This window comes from Falco peregrinus, chromosome 4 (assembly GCF_023634155.1).
Source record: "Falco peregrinus isolate bFalPer1 chromosome 4, bFalPer1.pri, whole genome shotgun sequence".
In the NCBI taxonomy this organism is placed as follows: Eukaryota; Metazoa; Chordata; class Aves; order Falconiformes; family Falconidae; genus Falco; species Falco peregrinus.
Genome location: NC_073724.1, coordinates 121,035,208 through 121,057,500, shown reverse-complemented (window position 1 = coordinate 121,057,500; position 22,293 = coordinate 121,035,208). Strand labels below are relative to the sequence as shown.

The 22,293-nt window shown below is 40.9% G+C and overlaps 1 protein-coding gene across 3 annotated transcripts in view; it reads left to right on the top strand.

The window, feature by feature from the left end:
• FCHSD2 (FCH and double SH3 domains 2) overlaps window positions 1–22,293 on the top strand; it is a 163,504-nt gene that overhangs the window by 123,615 nt on the left and 17,596 nt on the right. For all 3 annotated transcript variants that reach the window (XM_055801933.1, XM_055801934.1, XM_013305168.3), the window contains exons 10-12: window positions 668–763; window positions 11,249–11,365; window positions 13,255–13,359. In XM_055801933.1, the coding sequence (XP_055657908.1) occupies window positions 668–763; window positions 11,249–11,365; window positions 13,255–13,359 (318 nt within the window). The remainder of the gene's footprint in view (window positions 1–667; window positions 764–11,248; window positions 11,366–13,254; window positions 13,360–22,293) is intronic.

The window sequence follows — 22,293 nt, the reverse complement described above, 5'->3', positions numbered from 1 at the left end:
TAGAGTTCTTCAAGCAGTGATACTATTTTTTATATTGCAATCGCTGAGTTTTTCTTTGTAAATATGTGTAAACTGTGACAGAGATTTGTTTGGGGATATGTGTCATGCTATCTGAAATGTATCATTAAACAAATTTAGTAGCTGGAGTAGTTTTGGTTTAGCAAAATGCAAGCTTTGAGAGTTTTCTCTGAAAGCAATTTAATAAGAAGAGATGAATTTTCTAACTGATTTTGTATGCATTATTCCAAATAGTCTTTTCAGCTCCCGCAACTAATAATTTGTGTAAAAATAAGACATTTCATCTGAAGAAAGAACTGTGCACAAGAAGTTACACACAAGAGGAGAGAGAAAATATTTATACTAGTGACGCCACATACCGTATACTCAATAGTTGGGGGTTTCCCCCTGTTTTTGCCTCTGCAGTATTTTGGGGGGGTTAATGGCAGATACAGTTTAGATCTTTGTCATCCAGTGTGTGTCCTGCCAGTCACTTCTGCGTAACTGCGGGTGGTGCTGCCCAGCATCAGGTCCTCTATTTCCTTTTGTTGCATTCAAGGTTCTGCTACAGGTTTGATCTCTGTTTTGCAACACCGTACTAATTTCACTCTACAGCATGTTTTTAAGTTTACAAAATAATGAGTCTAAATGGCATCTTTCATTTTCTCAGGTGGTGCGGGATTACAATCTACAGCTGTTTTTACAGGAGAACTCTGTGTTTCACAAACCGCAGCCTTTCCAGTTCCAACCAAGTGACAGTGACACTGTAAGAAAACCGAATTCCTTGATTTATTTCTTCTTGCTCTGTTTTTAAGTATATTGTTACAAATGGGAAGAGAATAGTGCTCACTGGTATCCCAGTCTGGTTTAAACTCATGCTGTATTTTTGGAAAAGAAAGGGAAAGTGGCCTGATTCCACCAGCACTGCTTGCAGTGGGTGGGTAATCATAACAAAAGCATCAAACAGGCTCAATGTCACCCACAGAAGAGCAGAATATTTTTTTGCTTTGGATTGTGGCTGGCAGTCCTGTGTTTCTGTACTTTCAGCTTAATTCTTAGTACATTTTGTTACCTTTTTATTAGGCTGCTGAGGTTCTCATAATATTTACTAATACTAGGTTACACCACGTGTGATGCGATGCCAAATAAAGTGTCCATTTACCTCAAAATTACTCAAGGAATACTCTAGATGCATATAAGAAGTTACTAATTTAGAAGGAATACTGTTAAAACATTGCATTCCAAAATAATATCACAAAATATAATTTCGGTGTACATGTTGCTTCCAAAGCAATTAATGACATTAAAACTGAGTAAATCATAGTATGTAAATACATTTCCAAAGAGCACTTTAATAAAAGTGAATTGTTGGTGTCCCACTGACATTGCTAATGTTATTTTAAGAAATCACAGTTTAAAACTAGTCTAGAGTTTTTTAAAAAGTTAACCTTGTGCAGCTTTTTATTACTTTAATACATTAGTGCAGTGATTTGGGACAGAAATGTCTTGATCTCCAGTTCAGGTGATTAAATTCAAGAACGCTGTTAATAGCTAGGTAAGAGTGATTTTCCCAGACATACTAACATCTGTAACACAGTTTCCTGTGTCTTTCCATTTTAACAAACTGTGATTTTGATTTTTCTTTCAACTCCTTTGTATAGAGTTAATTATTTCGATAGCGTTTTAGGTTGTGAGCAGATTCTTTCTAACTGCCTTTGCCCTGCCTTTCTAACCTTTGTTGCTGTGTGTTTTCAACCTTGTGCAATCTCTGCATCCAGAGTTTTAACGCAGTTCAGCTGGTGGATATTGAGCCCTCACCTGTCAGTGCTATGAGAATGACTATAGCAGAGGTATATGATAGTATTTATGATCAGCCTTTGGTGTTTGTGTCCTTATCAGTATGCATGTGGCTTGGGATGCTGAGTTTACACTCGCGTGGAGGTGGCAACAGAATGCATAATATATATATAGCTCTAAAAAACTTTTTCCACAATAAGACTTAAAGAAGGAAAAAGCAATTTAACCGTGTTATTTGTGGAGATTGACTTCACACTTATCTTTTGCACTTGCACAGCACTGGTAATTGATATTCTAATCTTTTGGGGGCATGAATTAAAATTTCACAGCTCCAGATAGCGGTGTGTATAATTGGTTACTTCTCTAATGTGAATGGGGAAGCTTGTGTAACAACTGGAGGCTATTAGCATGCACTGATGAAATGCAGTCCTATTACTAATTTAATTTTGTTCCTTTTTCCAGAGGGCTGTCCCTGTGTAAAATAGAACTGTAATTCACTCTTATTAAACTCTTCAACGTTAAAAATTACATGAGTCTTTGACATGGCACTTGTGTGGTCTGACAGCGTACACGTGTGCTGCTTGTACTGCTTAACTTTCTAGAAGGCAAAGAATGGGTCGTTGATGTCTAAAGCTGTCTCCGTACCTCAGATGCAGTGACTGCGTTACTCGACTGACCCACCTGGGCTGTAGAATTACTGCATTTCTTCATTGCACTGCATTTTTTTGAGCTTCTAGCTGTTTATGCTGTAGCCAGTTTTCACAAAAATAGGTAAATTATGCAGGCTTCTTTATGATCCGTATAATTACACTCGGCTAACAGGATCCTACCTGGGCACTTGCAAGTTACATATTCACTATTTTTAATCAATAACTACAAGAGAATGAGAGCTTTTGCTCAGGCTTTTGAATTTGTCGGAAATTGTACATTTTCTAATTGATTGAACAACATTTAGTTGAAGAACAATTATCAAGCATTCTTTTGCCACATAGTCTCTTCGTAGATGATCTGCAGAGTTTATCAGTTGGCTTTTCGGTTTTGTGAGTTATGCATGATAATTTTCACACCGAAGGATAACACTGAAAGGAATAAGAGTGATTAATACATCTATTCAAGTATTTAAAGTTAAGCTTTTCCAAGGCCAAATTATGGCCTTTCTTCAGACTAAATACCTGATCCACTGAGACTGGGGTCAAAGTTTGGAGCATTTAAATATTACTAGGATGAAATTTTGAGTTTTGTAGGCAAGAAGATCATTATAAACAATATGGATGTGGAACTCAGCTACATGGAAAGCTCTGAATGCTGTTCTAAATTCTAGTTTTACATGGTCCCTTTCAAAATGTTGTGTTATGAGGAGAGATCTGTTGCCAAGAGTAATGTAGGAGGAATTGCTGTGCAACCCTTGAGTCAGGTACAAAACCCACAGCTCAATTTACTTTCAAAATATTATCAACATGCATAGTCAGAGCCTCCGAAAGAGGCTCTTCCTAGGAAAGGTGGGTATGAAATGGTTTTCCATCAATCTTCAGGATTTTTGTTTCCCCAACATCACACTAACACTGGCTGAAATGTGGACTTCTGAGTGTCCACAAAGAGAAGCCCACTACAAAATATTTTACGTCGATCAGCTATTTTCCATTATCTTAAAAATTGGTTTGAGCTTAACTTTGTATATACTGAATTATTTAGATGGTTTTAGTGTCTTGGGTTAATTTTGACTCACATAAATTTGTATTTTTTTAAAAAAAGGAAGTTTTTGAATTTTTTTTAAAAAAACATCTACCCTTAAAGGCAATGGTTTGTTTTAAAAATATTCAGTAAGAAATCATTGATAAATTCCCAACCAGCTTTAATCCTTTCCAGCAATTAATTCACAAAATGGATTAAGCCTTTATGAGCAGTGAGATTGAAAAAATAAAAGTGTCTTTTGAAATACCTTTAGCCTCACAAGAAAAACCAGTCAGCCCATGCTGGCCTCTACACAGAGGCTGCTGCTATATTCACTGTAGTGACAGTTTAATCATCAAACATCCTCCCAGGAGGCAAGTGATATTTATTAAGTCGGCAGAAATCTATTGCATTGAAAACATACTGTCCCCGTGCTTCGCGGATAAGCCCCAGCCATAAGAACAGGGCAAAATATAAAGGAAATTAGCCAGCTTTTCTCTGTTTCCTGTTTGGAAAAGGTTCTTTTTTCTTGAACTGCATGGTATCATGTGAGAAAATGAGCCAGACAACAAAAAGCATGTCCATAGTGCCAGAGGATAACGGCAACAAAAAGCTGACACTAAACTTTTGAGTCCTTTTTCCTGTTTTTTATCTATGTGTTGCCTGTGCCTATAGTTTCCCCTGTACATTACTGATGCTGTCGTTTTCTTTGAGCGTGCATGTAAAAAACGTCGCCAAATCCGATTTGCACGACAGCTTATCAACATGAAAAAATTTGTTTTCTCACTGTACTTTGCAGGAAAACAACGTGCTTTTAATACCAGAACCGAGTAATGTGACTGTTGTTAACTATAACTTTTTTGAAGCTAAATATTAAAAAAAAACAGTTAGGAATTAATTTTATCGTTGTATAAAGTATTAGGAATTATTGCTGAGGAGTAATACAGCCCTTCAGGTAAAGAAATTGTTGGTAGATGCAAGTGGAAGGAGCCTGGCGAAGCTGTACGTTCCCTGTAAAACTTGACACGTCTTGTGCATGGCCAACGTGACTAAAACTGATTTTACGTAGTTCCCCCCACCCCAATTCTGGTTAAAATAAGGTCTGAGAAGATAATACTCATATTTGGGGTTGGTATTGAAAGTTGAGTTTGAGGAGAAGGGGAAATCCACACCCTAGAGTTACCTTGGGTTGAATGTTAACATCATTTCTGAGTTACGTTAAGTATAATGAACTGGAATTGGCTCACTAGCCAATTGATTTTATTCTAATTTAGAGAACACGCTGTTAGTATTCTCATTTTTACAGTTGGGAAACACTGTTTAAGCAAAGCTCAGAAAGATTTCTAACAGTGAGACTAGAGTGCAGAAGTAATACTTGAAAGAAGTGGCCACTCAAGAAATTAAAGGTCTTTGTTTATATTACATTGAGGATACCTATGAAATCAATTTCTCCATGTCAAGGCTGATTTAAGAGGTACTCTTTTTGTCCTTTGGTTACCTAGTGGGAGCAATTTTTCTGTATTTCTAGTTATAATAGAATGCACTATAGATTTCTGGAAAAGTCGGATGTGAATGCAGCTGCTGTGACAGCTGAGGCAAATGGGAATAATTATGAGGGTGAGAATGGAAGTACACTAGCAAAAATATGCTACACCAATTTCAAAATTAATTTCAGTGAGAAGATTAAAAACTTTTGAAAATAAGTAAGATTATAATTTGAAAAAGACTTGGGCTTTTAATGTTTGCTGTATAACAGAAGTGCTTAACACAAAAACATCAGGCACCAGGACAAGCAAAGCTCTCTTAATCACTGACATCTAACAAAAAGCAGTACTTTTAAGATCCTGGTCTTTCCAGAAACAACCAAAAACCCTGAGATGGGAAAAAAAAGAGAGCTACAACCTTTACAGAAACCCTGTTCTAATGTGTTTGGCGTCAGCTGCTGCAACAAGCTGCGTGCACAGTACGTTTTCAGAGATTTCTAGCTAATGGTCAATGATACCCCAAAATAATTATTGAACCAGAATTAAAAATAAACAACCCCCTAAAAACCTACTGGATAAATTATTTCATAGATATGGCTGAACAACTGTTGTGTTCATGGGTGCTTTTAGTAAGGAGAGTTTCAGTTACAGCAGATGTCAGACAATAGCTTCAGTATTGGTTGGGATTCAAATATTTTGCTATAGAAAATTTCTTTAGTAAAAAAACAGGCAGTCATGCTGCTGGGACTATTTTTCAGCCCAGATGACATTAAAAAGTCCCAGGATCCCCTTTCTCTGGATACCCCAGAACCATTGTTCTTGTGGTGAGTTTAAATGTAATTGTTTTCTTCATTCCCTGCCTGATAGGATGTTCCTTATCCTTCTGTGGCACCCAGCACTCACCATCGTGAGATGTTAATTTATTAGATTAAAAAGCAGAATGTGGTTATATAAAGCAGCAATAGTACGTTGGTTTCGGTTTAGCTTTATCATAACATGTACAGAGGTTTACATAACATTAATAATGGATGTAGGTCCTTTTTTATTCTTCTGAGTGGAGCAAAAGCCCTTGTATATACTAATCTTTATTTTTAAAGAAGGGGGTGGGGGGGGTGGGTGAGGTGTCCTGTTCGTAACATTGAAGACCTACTGAAATGGAAGTCAGCTCATTCTTGGCTAAGCTAAAATTAAATTAGTTCTATAATAATAGACTAAAAGGAGCACCAAACTTGACTCACGATTTTCTTGTAACTGCTGTATTTAGCTATGAGCTGTGTGGAAAGTGTCATGCATATTCCTTCCTCCTCCCTAGAACTGCTGATCATAAGGTTGAGCTTGCTGCTCAACATTGGCATGGTAACCTCGTTATTTTCACCTCTTTAAAAGAAATGGCTATGCTTTTGTGTTGCTGATTTGCATGCAATAAATATTTACTACTTTTTTTCCCTTTGTGGAAGTCAACTTTTTTAGTCTTCAGCTACAAAATTAAGGAGCTTTTAGGCTCTAGAGCCAACTTTTTTCTTGCTTTTAAAACTGTCCATGTGCCATCTGCATCCAGATATAACTGCGTAAATAAGAGAACGCAGCCCATGTGTTTGTCCCTGTCATAAGGCAACTTCTGCACCTGCAACAACATTTCAGACAAAAATGGAGAAGCAACATGTGTCTACAGACTAAATGCATTTGTTAATTTAAGAAATGGCATTGCTAGCCTCTAAGCTTTTTAGCTGGTTGGAGTCATCTAGTACTTTCTGTTGGTTTACTGATTGAATTTTTAGCACTAAACACTGCTTTCGCTGTAATCCAAACCCTGAGAGAACAGCAGAATGTCCATCTATGTTTAGCTCAGGTCTTTTGTGCTCTTCCTTCATTCCTTGGTCATGATACGTGGTTTTGGTTTCCCTCTCTTTTGGAAGAGGTTAAATTGAGTCGTTGGACATTTTGCCACCACCAAGTGCCAGTCCTGAAAACACTTAAGCAAGTGCTTTATTTAGTAAATCAGGTTAGGACCAGACAGTTCTGTTCCCCCACCTTCTTCCCTACAATTTTGGGTTTTAGGTCTGTAGCAGATAAATCTCTGGTTTAGCTCCTTTCTTCACAGCTGTTTAAATGGCAGTTGGTTTTTCATTGCTTCCTTGATGTACCCCGCTAGCCTGTCTTTACCTGAGGATACGGACCTCTCAGGTCATCCTCGAGGTCCTCCTGAAGCACGTACTCTTCCATGCCAGTGAGCTTGCTACTGCTCCTCTGCTTATATGTTCCTTCACAGTCTTCTTAAGTGCCAGCAGCTTGGTCTTACAGGTCAGGTGAAGTCCCTCCCTGCCTTAACAGCTCCATTTATCCGGGAAGCATTCCAGGTGCTGATGGGTTTGAAACCTTTCTCCTTGCACTGTCTTCTCAGCCAAGTATTTAGGCTGTGCATTTCCACCACTCTCTCTGCTCTTGTCCAGCTGAAGAGTCCTTGTTTTCAGCTTCTTTCCCAGGAAACTAAATTTTGCCTCTTGATCTCGTCTCCTGCTTTGCCCTATGTGTTTGGTATCCACACAGACCACAGCTCTAAGTTTCTCCCCAACTCTTTATTACTGCATTTTTAACTTGTCTGTTTTCAGACCTTTAAGCGAGGGTGAGGTCTGCTTGGATACAATACTGCTTTATGAATAACTAATATAACCGCTTTGATCCAATAACAATTAATTTCTTTTTTAGTATGCCCTTAGGAGTAGCCACAAAGTTTGCATTCATTTTTCTGGTCAAGTGCTTTTGATGAAGAGATTAAAACCTGAAAACACGCTTGGGATAATACAGAAGGTTATCAAGCGACTGAAAAGAAGTCTGTATTCTTTCTTAATGAAAGTGAGATGATGAGTAGTAGCAAGGCCATTGGGAACATTGAAAATTCGTTAGATTTTATAGGGGAGAGGCAATGTCAAACGATTCTGCTCAGACTTGCAGCTGTTAAGACTCATCTGGAAGTTGTGGAAGAAGCTGTACAAAAATGCTGACTCCAATAAACTGGGTAAAAACTGAGGTCAAATATTATCTTAAGGATTGGCTGTGCCTAAATGAGTCCATGTGTTTGTCATCTTTATGTTTTTACAGTGCCCTAGTGGAGTAGCTTAACGTAGGTAGTTGAGGAGGTCAAACAGTAATGATCATATAAAGCCATCTCAATAAAAGCAGGCAAAAGCCAACGTAATATTTAAACGGAGGGGATGGGTGAAGAGAGCTGAACCTTTCTGTTCTTTGCCTACTCATTCATGCCAGAGCGAGCCACGTGCTTGTAACTTACCTCCTCCTCTTCAGAGCTGCTCTACATCTTGTCCAACAATTCCTTTTACTTGGAAAATACCATTAACACAGGCTTTGTAGGTCTGTCCTACACCAGTGGGTGAACTTCATGGTAATGTCTGTTTCCAGCTTTGAGCTAAAATATCTTGACATCTTATACTGGATTGTAAAAGCCTCTTGGGGTTAGGGGGTTTTGCTTGCTCTAAGCAGTGCAGGGATGCTGCCTCCCTTCCACGCCTCTTGATGTCTGTTAGCGTGCGTATGCCTTAAGGCATTCTGTAGGGACAAGCTGAAGCAGTGCAAGCTTCTTGACCGAGTTACAGCTTTGTGAAGTAGAGGCAGAAAGTGGCCCAGGAGTCACCCGAAGCATTAGAGCCCTGTGGTGGGAGCGTGTGTAGAGGTTGTCTTCCTTTCCCTTGCTTGCCTCTACCATTGGAAATCATCTCTTTCACAACCCCCTGAATCCACTACCCTCAGCTCTCTTGTAATAAGAGGATCAATAGGAATAAAGGCCAGATTCAATTTGGATGAAAAGGCGCTTAGCTGAAATAAAAATAACAAGCTGAACCATTTTATGCCTCATTTTCAATTAAATCCTCTGATAGGATGTTAGCATAAGTTGGTATTTTTGCCTCTCCCCTGAGGGCAGTGTAATCTAAAGGCATAAAAATCCTGCTTTTAATATGACTTCAGTTTGCTTCCCAGTATCTCTTGATTTTACTCCGGTCTATACCAAATGCTGGTATTAAAATTATCTTCCTTCCTTGACACAAATGGTAGCCCTTGCCTGCTAAAATACCTGATACCACCATCTCTTCTTTTGCATCAGCTGCAGGCTTCTCACCTGGCCTGAAAATAATTCCTTGTCGTTCTGCTCTCTTACCCTTTTCCTGCTGGCAAACCTTGAATTTCTCCTTCCTAATCAACTTTTTCATACTAACGGGATCTTCTCTAGTTTCAAACTACACCTGACAAAGAACAATCCTGTCTTTTGGACCATAGAGAGTGAGAGCAAGAAATTGATGGAGCGGTGGTCCTTTCTTTGGCGTATGCATACGCAGCCTCCGATTGTTTTGAACGACACCAAGCATACACTGTCTTCTTGAGTGATAATCTATAAGGGATTTTTTTTTGGTTGATCTGAAAGATTGTGTGAGATCATATCAGCCTGAAGAGGACTTGTGATAAAAAGGAATGCAGGTGGCTCTGGACTGTTGTAACTACCAACTGTCTTGCTAGGAAGATGCGCGTGAGTCTGTGAGCCTTCCAGGAAAAGGAGTTGTTCTTGAGAATCCGTCTCAGAGTACTGATGAACTTAAATTGGGAAACAGCTGAAATGCCTGTTGTAAGAATCTGTTCTGTTGTTCCAGGAGCACACCCTGGGAAGGTGGGGTGGACATAATGTCTTCCTTCTCACAGCTAATTTTACTGATGGGAAGAGTATGAGACTGGCTCAGAAAAAAAAATAATCATAGAATCGCAGGCTGGTTGAGGTTGGAAGGGACCTCTGGAGACTGCCCAGGACCGTGTCCAGGTGGCTTTTGAGTATCTCCAAGGCTGGAGAGTCCACAGCCTCCCTGGGCACCGCCTGCCAGTGCTCGGGCACCCGCACGGTGAAAAGGTGTTTCCTGATGTCGAGAGGGACCCTCCTCTGTTCCCGTTGGTGCCCGTTGCCTCTGGTCCCGGCACTGGGCACCGCTGGGAAGAGCCTGGCTCGGTGGTCTTGGCACCCTCCCTTCAGGTATCGGTACACATTTGGCGAGGTCCCCCTGAGCCTTCTCCAGGCTGAACAGTTCCAGATCCCTCAGCCTCTCCTCACAGGAGAGGTGCTTCAGCCTTCATAGCCATTTTTTGGATTCTCTCCAGAGTCATGATTAATAGTTATCCTTATGCAGAATAGGTGCAGTAAATGTGTACAGAATACCCACAAATATAGAAGGAATATCAGGGAACCTACTTTAGTGAAAAGATGGAGACTGAGTTGCATCCTAAATACTGAGATCTTTATGTAAATATGCCCAGTGGAAAAGGCCGTGGGGGGGGTGGCCAACAGCCGGCTGGGCGTGAGCCCCCAGCGTGCCCAGGTGGCCATGATGGCCAGCAGCGCCCTGGCCGGTGTCAGCAGCAGCGTGGTAGGTTTACAGTTGGACTCAATGATCATAAAGGTATTTTCTAATGTAAACAATTCTGTGATTCTACGATTAATGCACTGGGCGGTGCAGTAATGAAAATTATAGAGAGATTGGAAATTATTTTAGTAATCAAATGATGGGAAGTCTGCCTTGAGAGTTACAGACGGGTTCTGCTCAATCTGTAGACATTAGAGAACTACTTCATCTTGCTTTAGTTGGCATTTCTTGAGGGGGAGAATTTTTTTTTGTTTTGTTATTGACACAATAAAAGCAGGCATAAGATGAAATAATACCAAAAAACATTACTTGAAATTTCAGTTGCTGATTTGCGGACAAGATTTTTTTTTTTTACAGGAATTGCCATGCTGTTCTAAAATATTTAATGGCATTACGATGTGATCACAAATTGCAAAGAATGAGCCTAAATTGCCCATTGGAACACACTTAACCTTTCAGATTTGCTTCCTATAATGCATGTTTACTTCAGAAAGTGCGTGACTTTCTTGGCTAGTTATTCTTCACCTCTTTGATACAGTGCACGAGTGAAACAGTATTTCAGTTTTATTCATCGTGAATGTCTCTCATTGCAGTAGAACTGTGTTTGGTAATCAGTATCACACTGATGTTCCTGAAGCAGTTGAGTTGTCAATTCTTGTGAACTTTGATTTGCTTTTGTTGTTGGCTTTTCACAACCTGGTACCATCATAAAGTTCATAAGGAAGAGAGCCGATTTTTTTTTAATCTTTCTTGTTTACTATGAAACAAGATCCCAGGCTGATAAATATGATATAAAGTTATCCTATAACTAAATACTGTCATATCTACAGAGGTAGCCTCAGGTCTATGTCATGACTCGTTCTCCCGTTGTTTCTGTTGCAGAGTCGACAACTGGAATCAGAAACTGGAACGACTGAAGAGCACAGCCTCAACAAGGAGGCTCGGAAATGGGCTACCCGGGTAGCCCGTGAGCACAAAAACATCGTCCACAGCCAGCGGGTAGGTTAGGAAAACATTCAATTACAGATTTTATTTGTTGCAGCTCCCCACCAAATGAAAGAGGAGCGGTTGCAAGCACTGAGGAATTGGTTTTGTCATTTTACCTCTCCAGGCAACCTGCCATTTTCATCATAGCCTTTCTTGATACAATACACTCAAACTGCCAGATTAGCAGCTCCTCTAACTTTTTGGTTTATCAGTACGTTTTGTTATTCCCATATAAATCTGAAGTTACAGCTTCTACTTTGCTGCAAATAATATACAGACCTTCCTTTATTCTGCACAGCCTGCCTCTGTTTGAGCTAGTTTCAGGGATTCCCTTATCTCCACTATATCATGTATATGTTACCCATAGAAAAAAATAATTTATTCATTTGGAGATCAAAAGTCTTTCAACACTAGGAAAACCCATGAGTAATGCACAGTTAAATCTAACATGAAGACACAAAATTAAGTGTGTGTTGATAAATTAATTTCTATGTATGTGGCTCAGCATAGAAGAACCTAGGGCTTTATTTGGCTGTCCTAACTGGGTCTTCAGGTAAGGGAAGGGGCTGCGGCACAGCTCTGGGGGGGGCGCGGGGAGCTGGGGGGGCTCAGCCCGGAGAAAAGGGGGCTCAGGGGGGCCCTTCTGGCTCCCTACAGCTGCCTGGCAGGAGGCTGCAGCGAGGGGGGTCGGTCTCTGCTCCCAAGGAACCAGCGGCAGGACAGGAGGGAACGGCCTCCAGCCGCACCAGGGGAGGTTCAGGGTGGGCACTGGGAGAAATGTCTTCCCCGACAGGGTGGCCAAGCGCTGGCACAGGCTGCCCGGGGACGGGGTGCAGGCACCGTCCATGGGGGGGTTCAAAATACACGTACATGTGGCGCTTGGGGACATGGTTCAGTGGTGGCCTTGGCAGTGGTAGGTTAATGGTTGGACTCAATGATCTGAAAGGTCTTTTCCAACCGAAATGATTCTATGATTCTGTGATGCTATATTGTGTAATACTCAGTGAGCTGCTGCCCAGGAGGTGGGAGACCTGGCTTCTAGTCCTACATTAGAGGTTTGAGCCATTCCTCAAACTGCCCAGGAGGATGCATTGAGCAAGAAACAAGACCACAGTAGGTGTTTACCATCGTACCTGTCTTCTGCTGAACCTGGGCCACTCTGTAGCAAAACTCCAGAAGTTGTAGCACCTGGCAGGGGGTATTAACAGTGTTTGTGACCAAAATATGATAGGAAAAACTCTCCTCAGAGGAGGGAGCGAGCATCCTGGATTCTGGCCCTACCACCTGATGCTCCTGCTCTTTCTCCAGTGACTAACACAAAATGCATAAAGAGTCACTGAACCAGACACAGATTTGCAGATTAACTGGTGATGATTTGGGCAGGCACATGCTTTTGTTATTTTTCATTTGGATCTGTAGAGTCAACATACATGTGCATGAACCTAAGAAACTCCCATCTGTCTTCCATGATTCTGCAAATCCTCCTCTGGACACAGTGTTCCTGCAAATGCAGGAGACCTGGCCTGGCTTCCCCTACAACAGGACTACCATTAGCAACTTCTCTCTCCATGTTTAAGATACTCTTTTTTTTTTTCCATCCTGACATTACCGTGGAGTGACATACCCATTTTAAATATGTAATTGGCAACATACAGATGAGTGGCTTCATACCACGGTATCATGTTTTCATGAAGATGTTGAAGCGTTCCTCTAGGTGGAATTTCCATGTGAAATACTGTGCTGTTAAATTGTGTTTTCCCTTGGTCATCATCTTTTTTCCTGGAATGGACGACTATTGGTCAACCCAGCATCTAATGAAACAATAATTTCCCTGACTTACCATAAATATTTATCATGTAAATGGCTTGCTAACATTTACTACGTCTGTGGTGTATTTTCAGACACTTGAAGAGCTAGAATGCCATGGGCCTGTGATGTCTGAGCAAACCCGAGCAGAACTGGAGCAGAAAATAGATGAAGCCAGAGAGAGTATTCGCAAGGCTGAGGTAAGTAAGGAAATTATTTTGGCATGTTTGGCTTCTTAACCACAGACGGATTTACATTACAGCTATTTAATGTTGTTTGTGGAAATGTAAGCTTGTAGCATCAAAAATGAGGTAGTTTTCAGATGTCTTTTTTTTTCCTTCATTTCATACTTCTCAAATCACTGAATCAACTTAATGAAAGACTTGAGATTAGGAAAGTAATATTAAAAAAAAAAATCCTGATGAAGAGTGATTAAACTTACTGCATTTCCCACTACTGTGCAAAGGTCTGTAATGTCTGTATTTAGGGGCTTTGTCTTAAATGGATTAAAAACAACCTCGGGTTTACTAGTTTCCTTCTGCTTGAAGGAATTAATACCAGAAAATGGTGATCATCTCTCTGTCTTCATGCTTTATGGCTTCTAGAACCAACTGCCACGTGCTGATGTGCCTTCTGTTCTAGTATTTTTTGATACACATATTGATTTGTAATGTTGATGGGAAAATAATTTAAATAAACTTTGTATCTTTCTACTTTACTCTGGCGTCCTTTTGAAAAGGTTACAGAGGTTTATGAGACCTGTTCTGGGTTAAGAAAGCTCATGAAAAGATCAAGCTTCATACTTGACTGCCAGCGTTGGGTTGGTTAAAGTTAACTGTTTCTGTGGCCAGCAATTCAAAAAACCTATTGCAAGGGACAGGAACTAATCTATTAGTTTTTGGCTGAGTGGGTTCCTTAATTAAAACTGTAGAGCAAATGTAATTGTTTCAGTTAAGTGCTTCTCATACCGCTAGATATTTGGAGTGCCTGGTGTAATTAGGAATGTGATTTACAGTTCAAGAGGTTAGAAAATACAGAGCAAAATTATTCCTCCTACTGTGTGACAAATGTTAGGCTCTCCTTTTAAAACAAATTCAGAATATGCTCTCTTAACAGTGTTTTAAAATGCAGTGGCCTTTTAGTACTTAAACGGGGCTTATAAGAAAGATGGGAACAGACTTTTTAGTAGGGCCTGCAGCATTTGGACAAGGGGTAAAGGTTTTGAACTAAAAGAGGGAGATTTACGTTAGGTGTTAGGACAAAGTTCTTGGCGGTGAGGCGGTGGCACAGGATGCCCATCCCTGGCAGTGCTCAAGGCCAGGTTGGATGGGCCTTGAAGGTGGGAGGTGTCCCTGCCCATGGCAGGGGGGTTGGAACTAGGTGGTCTTTAACGTCCCTTCCAGCCCAACCATTCTGTGATTCCGAGTCAACTATTTCAAACAGACTGTACTCCAAAGTACTTCAGTGTATATATAGTTAATGATTAAATATGCGAGGGCAGAGAGCATGAGAATGAAAGACAGAAGCAGCAGCAGAAAGAAATAAAATCAGGACAAGAAGTTGCAGAGAAGGTTCTCACATGAAATATTATAAAAGGTAAGGAAATCAGCCTGGAACTTAAGTGATTGCAAGTCTTAAGAGTGCATAATTAACAGAACCCAGTAAATCAGTGGAAGCTGAGCAAAGAAAGATGATATTTCCTTGGCAGAGATGGTGGAGAGAAAAACTGACATGAGTATTTCTGATTTGTTACATTCTGGGAAGTCAGAACTTCGAAAGTAAGAGCTGCAATAGTAATGGCTAAGGAGGATCTCCACGATAGAAGTTAGGGCACAGTCCCGTATGAATGACACAGAGAACACCAAGGCAGGGATAGCACAGCAGTTACTGTCCATGCAGATGCAGCAAAGAAGGAATCTGAGAGCACACGGGAAGTTTTGCTCAGCAGAAGGTTGACTTTTCTGAGAGATGTAGCTGAAAGAGCTTGAGACAAAGCTGCAAGTTTCCTTGGCCACAACCACAGAACATAACTGAGGATAGAAGGGCAGTGCCAAGAAGCGGAAAGGTTTATATATGTATATATAAAAAAAGAGATGTGCGATCAGAAATAAACTCTGTAGTGTGCTGTAGGAGGTAGGGGTCTTTTCCAAAAGCAGAGGGAGGCGTAGAGCTCCATTGGGAAACAAACTGGGCAAGAAGTGCATGGCCAGGAAGGGGATTCATAAAAGTGGTGAAGGGGGAAGTAACAGCATGCGGTTCTCAGATCTAACGAGGAGCAAATGCGGAGTCATGTGTGTGCATCCTTACAAACACCCAACAGTACTGCAAAGGGGTGGAGAGCATGAATAATTTTCTCTGAGATGTGTTTTACAGTATTTGGTAGACAGCTAATACAGACAAATGATTATTTCCATGGTTTTCCAGTGCTAGCAAGTGTATTGTCGTTAAACCATCCCTTCTCTCCAGACATTTAACACGTGTCCTATTTTACTGCAGAATACAGTGAAAACACCGAGTACTTGAGTTTAAGGAGGCTCAGTGGCTGGGTGTTTTTTGCTGACTTTCTTCTTCCTCTTTTGATACAAGTTTTCTAGCGTGTATTTTGGAGACGTGAAGTTGTCTCTGCGTTTTTCAGTGGTAGTTGTGTAAACCCCATTGTGTTTGCGTATATGTTGCCACGTAAGTTATTTACAGTGTAGAATTATTTTAAGAGAAGCTAACAGATGAATGAAGTTGAGCTTTTTTACTTAAGGATGGCCTTTCCTTTTAGCTTCAACCCTTATTAGTCCCCACTCTTCTAAGTTGCACTGTTAAGTAATGTCAGGGCCGTTAATTAGATGAGGGATTTTTGCACACTTATGATCCATAGAAGAATAAACTTGGTAAGCTTTGAGTAAAAACATTTTCTATTGTAATGCAATCATAATTCTTTTCAGTATGTGAAAGTCAAACATGGGCAGCATTCCTGCATACTTAAGTGCAACTGATAAAGTTGGAATTACTGATGGTTGGGGCGGGGAATGGTATTTGTGCAGAAAGCTACAGCCACGAATTTAGGCTGCAGGGGAGCTGTGGAAGTACCTTCCCCTTCCTCGCTGCGCTGTGTTTGGGTCGAGCAGCTGCAGCTGGCAAGCAAAAAGCAAAGCAAAGAGACCCTCAGTTAGCTCAGTCCTTCAAAGAGGTCCTTCTCAGGACAGCAAGTGGGGGGGAGAAGGGTGTCTGGACAGTTGGCAGGAGTCAACAGTCAATTATTGGAAGGTGCTAGCTTAGGAAGGAGAAAGATTTTTCAGCACCTCCATGTTATTCAGAAAAAGGGGGCTTGGAAAGTGGAAAAAGAAAGATTACACAGGCTCTGTTTATTTTTTCTGAAGGTCAGTTTGATGTATGTAATTGATAAAGTAAAACAGAAAACAACAAAGTCCCCAAAACATGCAAGGGGTGGTTTATGGGGTTTGCATTTGCAGCTGTTACCGAAGGCAGGGTGGTTTACGCTTGCCTGACACCGTGCATGGCTGTACCCTGTGTGAACAGCTCGAAGTAATTTGCCCTTTAACGCTAGTTGGTTCGTTATCACCTTGTCACATTAAATCTTACCATCTGCAAAACTTTGTGGATACTGCTGTGTTTGTGACAGGAAGAGTAATGTGTTCTGGTGCCGTGTCTGGAAGTGTTTGATGATAACATGTAGATTTGATTTTGTTTTAAAAAAAACCAAAAAACTATTTTACTGGGGAGGGATCAATGCAGCTTTGCTTATGCCTGCAACAGGTATTGGTTAATGCACCGCTGTGCCTTGCCACGATGGTCGAGTCTCAGATGAGGAAAGCGCCCGCTCATTCTAACGGAGTAAAGCAGGTAGAGGATAGCACATCGGGAAGGTGACAAGGGTTGCAGGGTATGAATTTCATAACCTTGAGACAATTTCCTCAAGTCAGTGGTTCCATCAACCTGCAGTAGCTGTAAAGCAGCACGTGGAGCACTTACCGTCTCTAAAGGATCGTGTCTGTGTCCTGCTAGCGCTTCGAAGGCATGGACGTTCTGCTGAATGTTATTGGTAGGTTGCATGTGTGTGCACGTCTATGTGCACCGCGTTCTCTCCTCCCGTGGTGTGTTAGATAGTGTCATTCCTCATTCCACAGGTGTTTTCCCTTCTTTTTTTTTTTTTTTTTTTTTTTTTTTGCGGGAGGGTGGGGAGGGGACGGGTTGGGGAGGTTGGGGGGAGCGTTTCTCTTGAAATACTTTTTATTTCCTTTCTGGAGTAGCGTGCCTGTTGTTCTATCCCATTTTAGCTTCTTGACCCGCTCCTTGATGCTTTTTCCTTTGAGAATATGCTGTCTTCCTCCTCTTCTTTCATCTTTTCTGAAGGGGTAGATAACTTCGCAAGCTCATTGGAATTAAATGTTGTGTTTCTTCTGGAAAAGCTAATTTAATCATCACTAGACACTTCCACTTGCATGTTTCTCCTTGGAGAATTTTACATTCTTCACACATCGGTGCAGCGCCAGCCTGCTTAACTGTCGGAAGAGAAACTGGTCTCTGTGTGCCGTCTAATACAACAGGAGCTGAGTCAGCACCTTTTAGAGACAATATATCTTGGTAATGGGGTTTCTCCAGGGTGTATTGTGCATAGATGTATTCTTCTCATTGCCCTCTTGCTCAGAGACCCCGAGTCCCTTGAAATCTAACAACTGAGAGGGACTGAGGACTGTACCGTATGTCCAGCTTTGGTCTTTTCTGACAAGCGCAGTGGCTGTGGAAGCAGGCGTAATCGGAAGGTACAGCAGAGACATACAGTAGAAGTGTGCATAGGATCGAGACGTATCGGAGGAAGCAAAGTTCTTTGTCTTCTGCAAGATGCAGTGCCTGGTCATAAAAACCTTAGATTGGCACTTTCACAGCTGAGCAGGCAATTTTGGATGGTTTTCTCCGTGGGGTACGAGGTGTTTTTCCTTGCGATGTTTCGGGGAGCAGACTCCTTGATTAAAGTTTGGGGGAAAATACAGCTTATATTAGAGTGCTCCTGTAAAATTGATACATGGCAGATGATACACAATGGCTGTAACTGATAACCAGAACACGTATTTTCTTCTTAAAAATTGAAAGTTTCTGTTTTGATAAAGGTTTTTTGTTTGTTTTGCTCACGTGTTTTTAAAGGAAATGTTGGAATGTGTCTGATAATAACTTCAGCACAGGCTGAGCGCTAAAATTGACTGTGGTTAATGCTACACCATAGAGCTTAGATCCAGAAGACAAGCACTGAGAGCAGAGGGTGCTCATTTAAATTAAAGGTGGCATGATTCAAGCATCATCTGTAAAGGAGGTCAACACCTTTGAAATTCATTAATTTAAGAAAATAAACCATTCTTGTAGCTCCTTTGCACTTGCCCAACGATTCAGGTAACTGAAGCAGAATTGTATTTTAAGCTTACGTTTTTGTGACAACAGTAGTGAGGGTTGTTGGGCATTGTACAGCTGTTAATTCAGCCAGTTGCCTTAAAACAGCTTCCCATGTCTCCACTGCCTGTTTCCCTATATCTTTAAACTACTGAATACAGAATTTTCCTGTCTCCACTGATCTGTGTTGCAGAAATAAGCAAAAGTTGAAGCTATTTCTTTGGTTTCTCTAATCCTCCTTTCAGCCTGCATCCTGGCCCCTGAGGCTGGGGTTACTTGAATTCTTCCTCTCATCTTGGTTTGTCTCCATCAGGCCGAGGACTCGGATACTTTGTTCGCCCGGTGTGAGCCTCACCCAGCAGTGTAGCTGGTCCGGGGGCTGACATTTTTTCGGTGATGATGGGAGATTTCCCACTTGTGCTCAGGTCTGTGCTCAAAGAAGGTCTTGGGGCCTCCGCAGCAATTAATCCTATTTCCACTTAATTATAGGGGGATGAATTTTGTCTCATCATTAGGATAACTACAACTCTCAAGAGAGTGTTTGTACCAGATAAGATTTGATTAAGACTCATTATGGTGCTGTTTACTTCATTTGATTAGTTCAGAAGCTTAGGTCCATTTTTAATGGTAAATGGAGAGCTGTTTTCTCCCTCCCCTTATATTTGGCTATGAATATTTATTACTGTGCTGTGATAACAGTTGTGTTTGCTGGCTGGGCTCCTGTTCTATCTTAGGAGCTAATCTATTAATTGTGTGCTGCACGTGGTCCTACTGCACCTCAAGTAGATGTAGCTACGCTCCAGCCTGTTGTTCTTTGTGCGTTCTTCCACTTGAACCTTTCAGCTGCAGGAGTGGCGTCATGCTCTGCTCATAAGCAGTGTGAGAAAAGCTAATTCCATGTGCTTCACTAAAATGAAATGGAATAAGGCTAGCAACTCCCAAAAAGTTGAATTTGTAAAATGTCACTTGCTGCCATCTCTGGCTTTTCTCAGGAAACATATGCTTGGGAGAGCTGTGCTAAATAAACAGATTGCCTTCTCGGCAGGAGATTCGTAGGAGCTGTTAGTCTTTCCGGCCAGGCAGATTGAGAACTAGCCTGGAAGGAGGCTGCCGCCATCCACAGATCAGGAATTTTGAACTCTTCTGGTGAAAAATAGTTTAGTGAGGACATCTGCAGAGTCGAGACCGTCGTTGAGAGGAACACCATCAGAGCCTTGAAGCTGTATTGTGATATTATGAAGATGTACAAGTCTTAGTACTTTATCAGCTGTATCCAAACACTTAATCATTCTGATTGCAGTGTTCAAAAATTATACTACCACCTATGAGAACTGAATTCCCACTTTCTGATAATGACTTTTCACGGACTTGCTTTAAGTGAGAAATTTGGATGGCATGCGGTATGCTCAGATCCTACTTCAATAATTCACAGTATATCTTTTTACAAACTTGCCTGTTCTGGTATGAACAATGAGAAGGGACGTCTTCAGAACACTGGGTCGTACGTATTCACCATAATAATAAAGGATACTTTTTTCGTTAGTGGACATTTAACAGAGAAAGGTGTTTTTGGGGAAGAAGGAGCAGGAGCAAACACAGAGATGTTTCGAAGCTAATGATGAAATACAGTTGTAAACATTCCTGGAAGATGTAGTCAACTGAAGAGCCATATTTACTCTGTATGCATCTTACAGATCCCTGTGTACTAAAAAGGCTAGATGTCCTTATATATGGAAACAAATTAATAAGTGAATTTGAAAACATCCCACAAATAATAGTCATCATTACTTTAAACGTTGCTGAGATGAAGAATAATTTCTGTAGGACTTCGGGGAATAGTCTGTCTCTCAGATCTTTTGATAAAGGGACCAGGGATTAGTCTGGGCAACAGTAATATTAACGTTGCTTGTTTTGTAGATCTCCTTTTTGTCTTTTTTTTTATTATTATTATTCAGTTCTTTTGAAGCTGGTTCACACTGAAAATCCAGCTCAGTTCCTTAAACCTGTGGTTTGAGTGTGGTGTCGTTTCACAGAGTTGTTCAGGTTATGGACTTTGGAGGGTGTCTGTAGTCCAGCCTCTGGTTAAATCTTACTGAGTCTTTTGACTATGAAATGTATACAGCATCTTCCACTGTATTAATTAATGATAATATTTATTACCAAGACTGCAGAAAAATGTGTTAATAACGGTTTGCATACATATATTTTATATTCATCTCATTTCCTGCTTACAGAATTCAGGTATTTTCTTCCCAGTCCCATTACCAGTAGCCTGGGAACAACTTCTTAAACTGTACAAAATGCTTTGATACTGCTTTCATCTGCTGTCCATCTCCTTCCCCACCAACTGCTTTCTGTGTTTAGGCATCTCTGATGGTTTTATGTGCTTGAGCTTGGGAAAAATCAGCCTGCCAGTTGGGCTGGAGCTACGCAGGTGGGCTCTTCTCCATTAACAGTTTCACCTCTGTTTTCATCGCCTTGGCATTCACTCTGGAGACGTGTTATCTGTGTCAGTGTTTCATTTCCTCTTTGCTTCACCCGAACGGTCTCGTTTGATTTAACTCCGTGTAGAATATTTAGCATATAAATTAACTAACTCTGCTGTAATAGCAGAAGCTAGAAGCTTAGAAGCTTCCCACACTTATAAAAAGCCCACTCGGGGTTGTGTTGAAAAATGTCCTTTTTTAGCTGGTTTCCTCGCTAGTTCGGGTCGCTCCTTAGCCAGGTTGCAAGTGTGGGGTGTCTGCTGCAGAAAAGAGAAAGGAAACACAGGTTAGAGCAGAAAGAGTATTTTTCTTACTGGTTTTTTAATAAATCTGTGGCATCTCATGGTCTTGATTTACAGTACTGCAGATGAATGCTGCGCAGCTAAAATTACTGATAGGCTCCCCTCTCAAGGCTGAGCTCAGAGATCAAAATTTTAGGTGAGTCGCGATGGATAGGGTATCTTTTTGGGGGGTGTTGTTTTGTTTTGTTATTGGGGTGGTTTCAGCATAGCTGTCTTTCCACCCCAAGCATCAGGAAGCAGTGAAAGTTGGATTTCACAGATTATTTGCTTGTGCATCCCTACGTTAATAGCACTGGACCACGATTTAAAACTGGTTTGCATGGGAGGGCTTCTGCTGGGTTTTGAGAAATTTGTGGCATTCCAATACTTGTTTTTACTGTACTCATAGTTAGTTCTAGCTGTCACTGTGCAAATAAATCAGGTACCCCAAAATTTAAATGCTAAATTGGTTTTAATTAAGAGAATTATTTCATGTAAATACCTTTTAAAATTAAAAACAGCTTAGAATTTAAACAAAAATGTTTCTAAATAGAGGAAAAAATAAAGATAGTATCTTTCCAGAATGTTTTGCCAAAACCTTTCCGTGTTGTTTCTTCTTAGCTAAAACAGTTTGCCAGATAAGGCTGTCCAGCCCCCTTAATGATTTTGCTCCTGCCGCTAGAATACTGCATTGCAATAAAGTAGTTCTCACAACCGATGATTTAGGTCTACTTGCAATTCTAATTTAATCCAATTTTCATATCTGAACACGCTCCTAAGTAGGACTTCTGTCTAAAATCCAGACTGAGGGGGGCACGTCAGATCAGCTCTGGTGGGTGTCTGTGTTTGCTTTTTACCCCAACACTTTTATAAATTACTTTAAAGGACTTGTAACTGAGGTGTTTGTGGAATGTACATGAACGCTGGGTTTCTACAGGCGCTTTTCCTTCTGGGAACAGAGAACAACTATGTA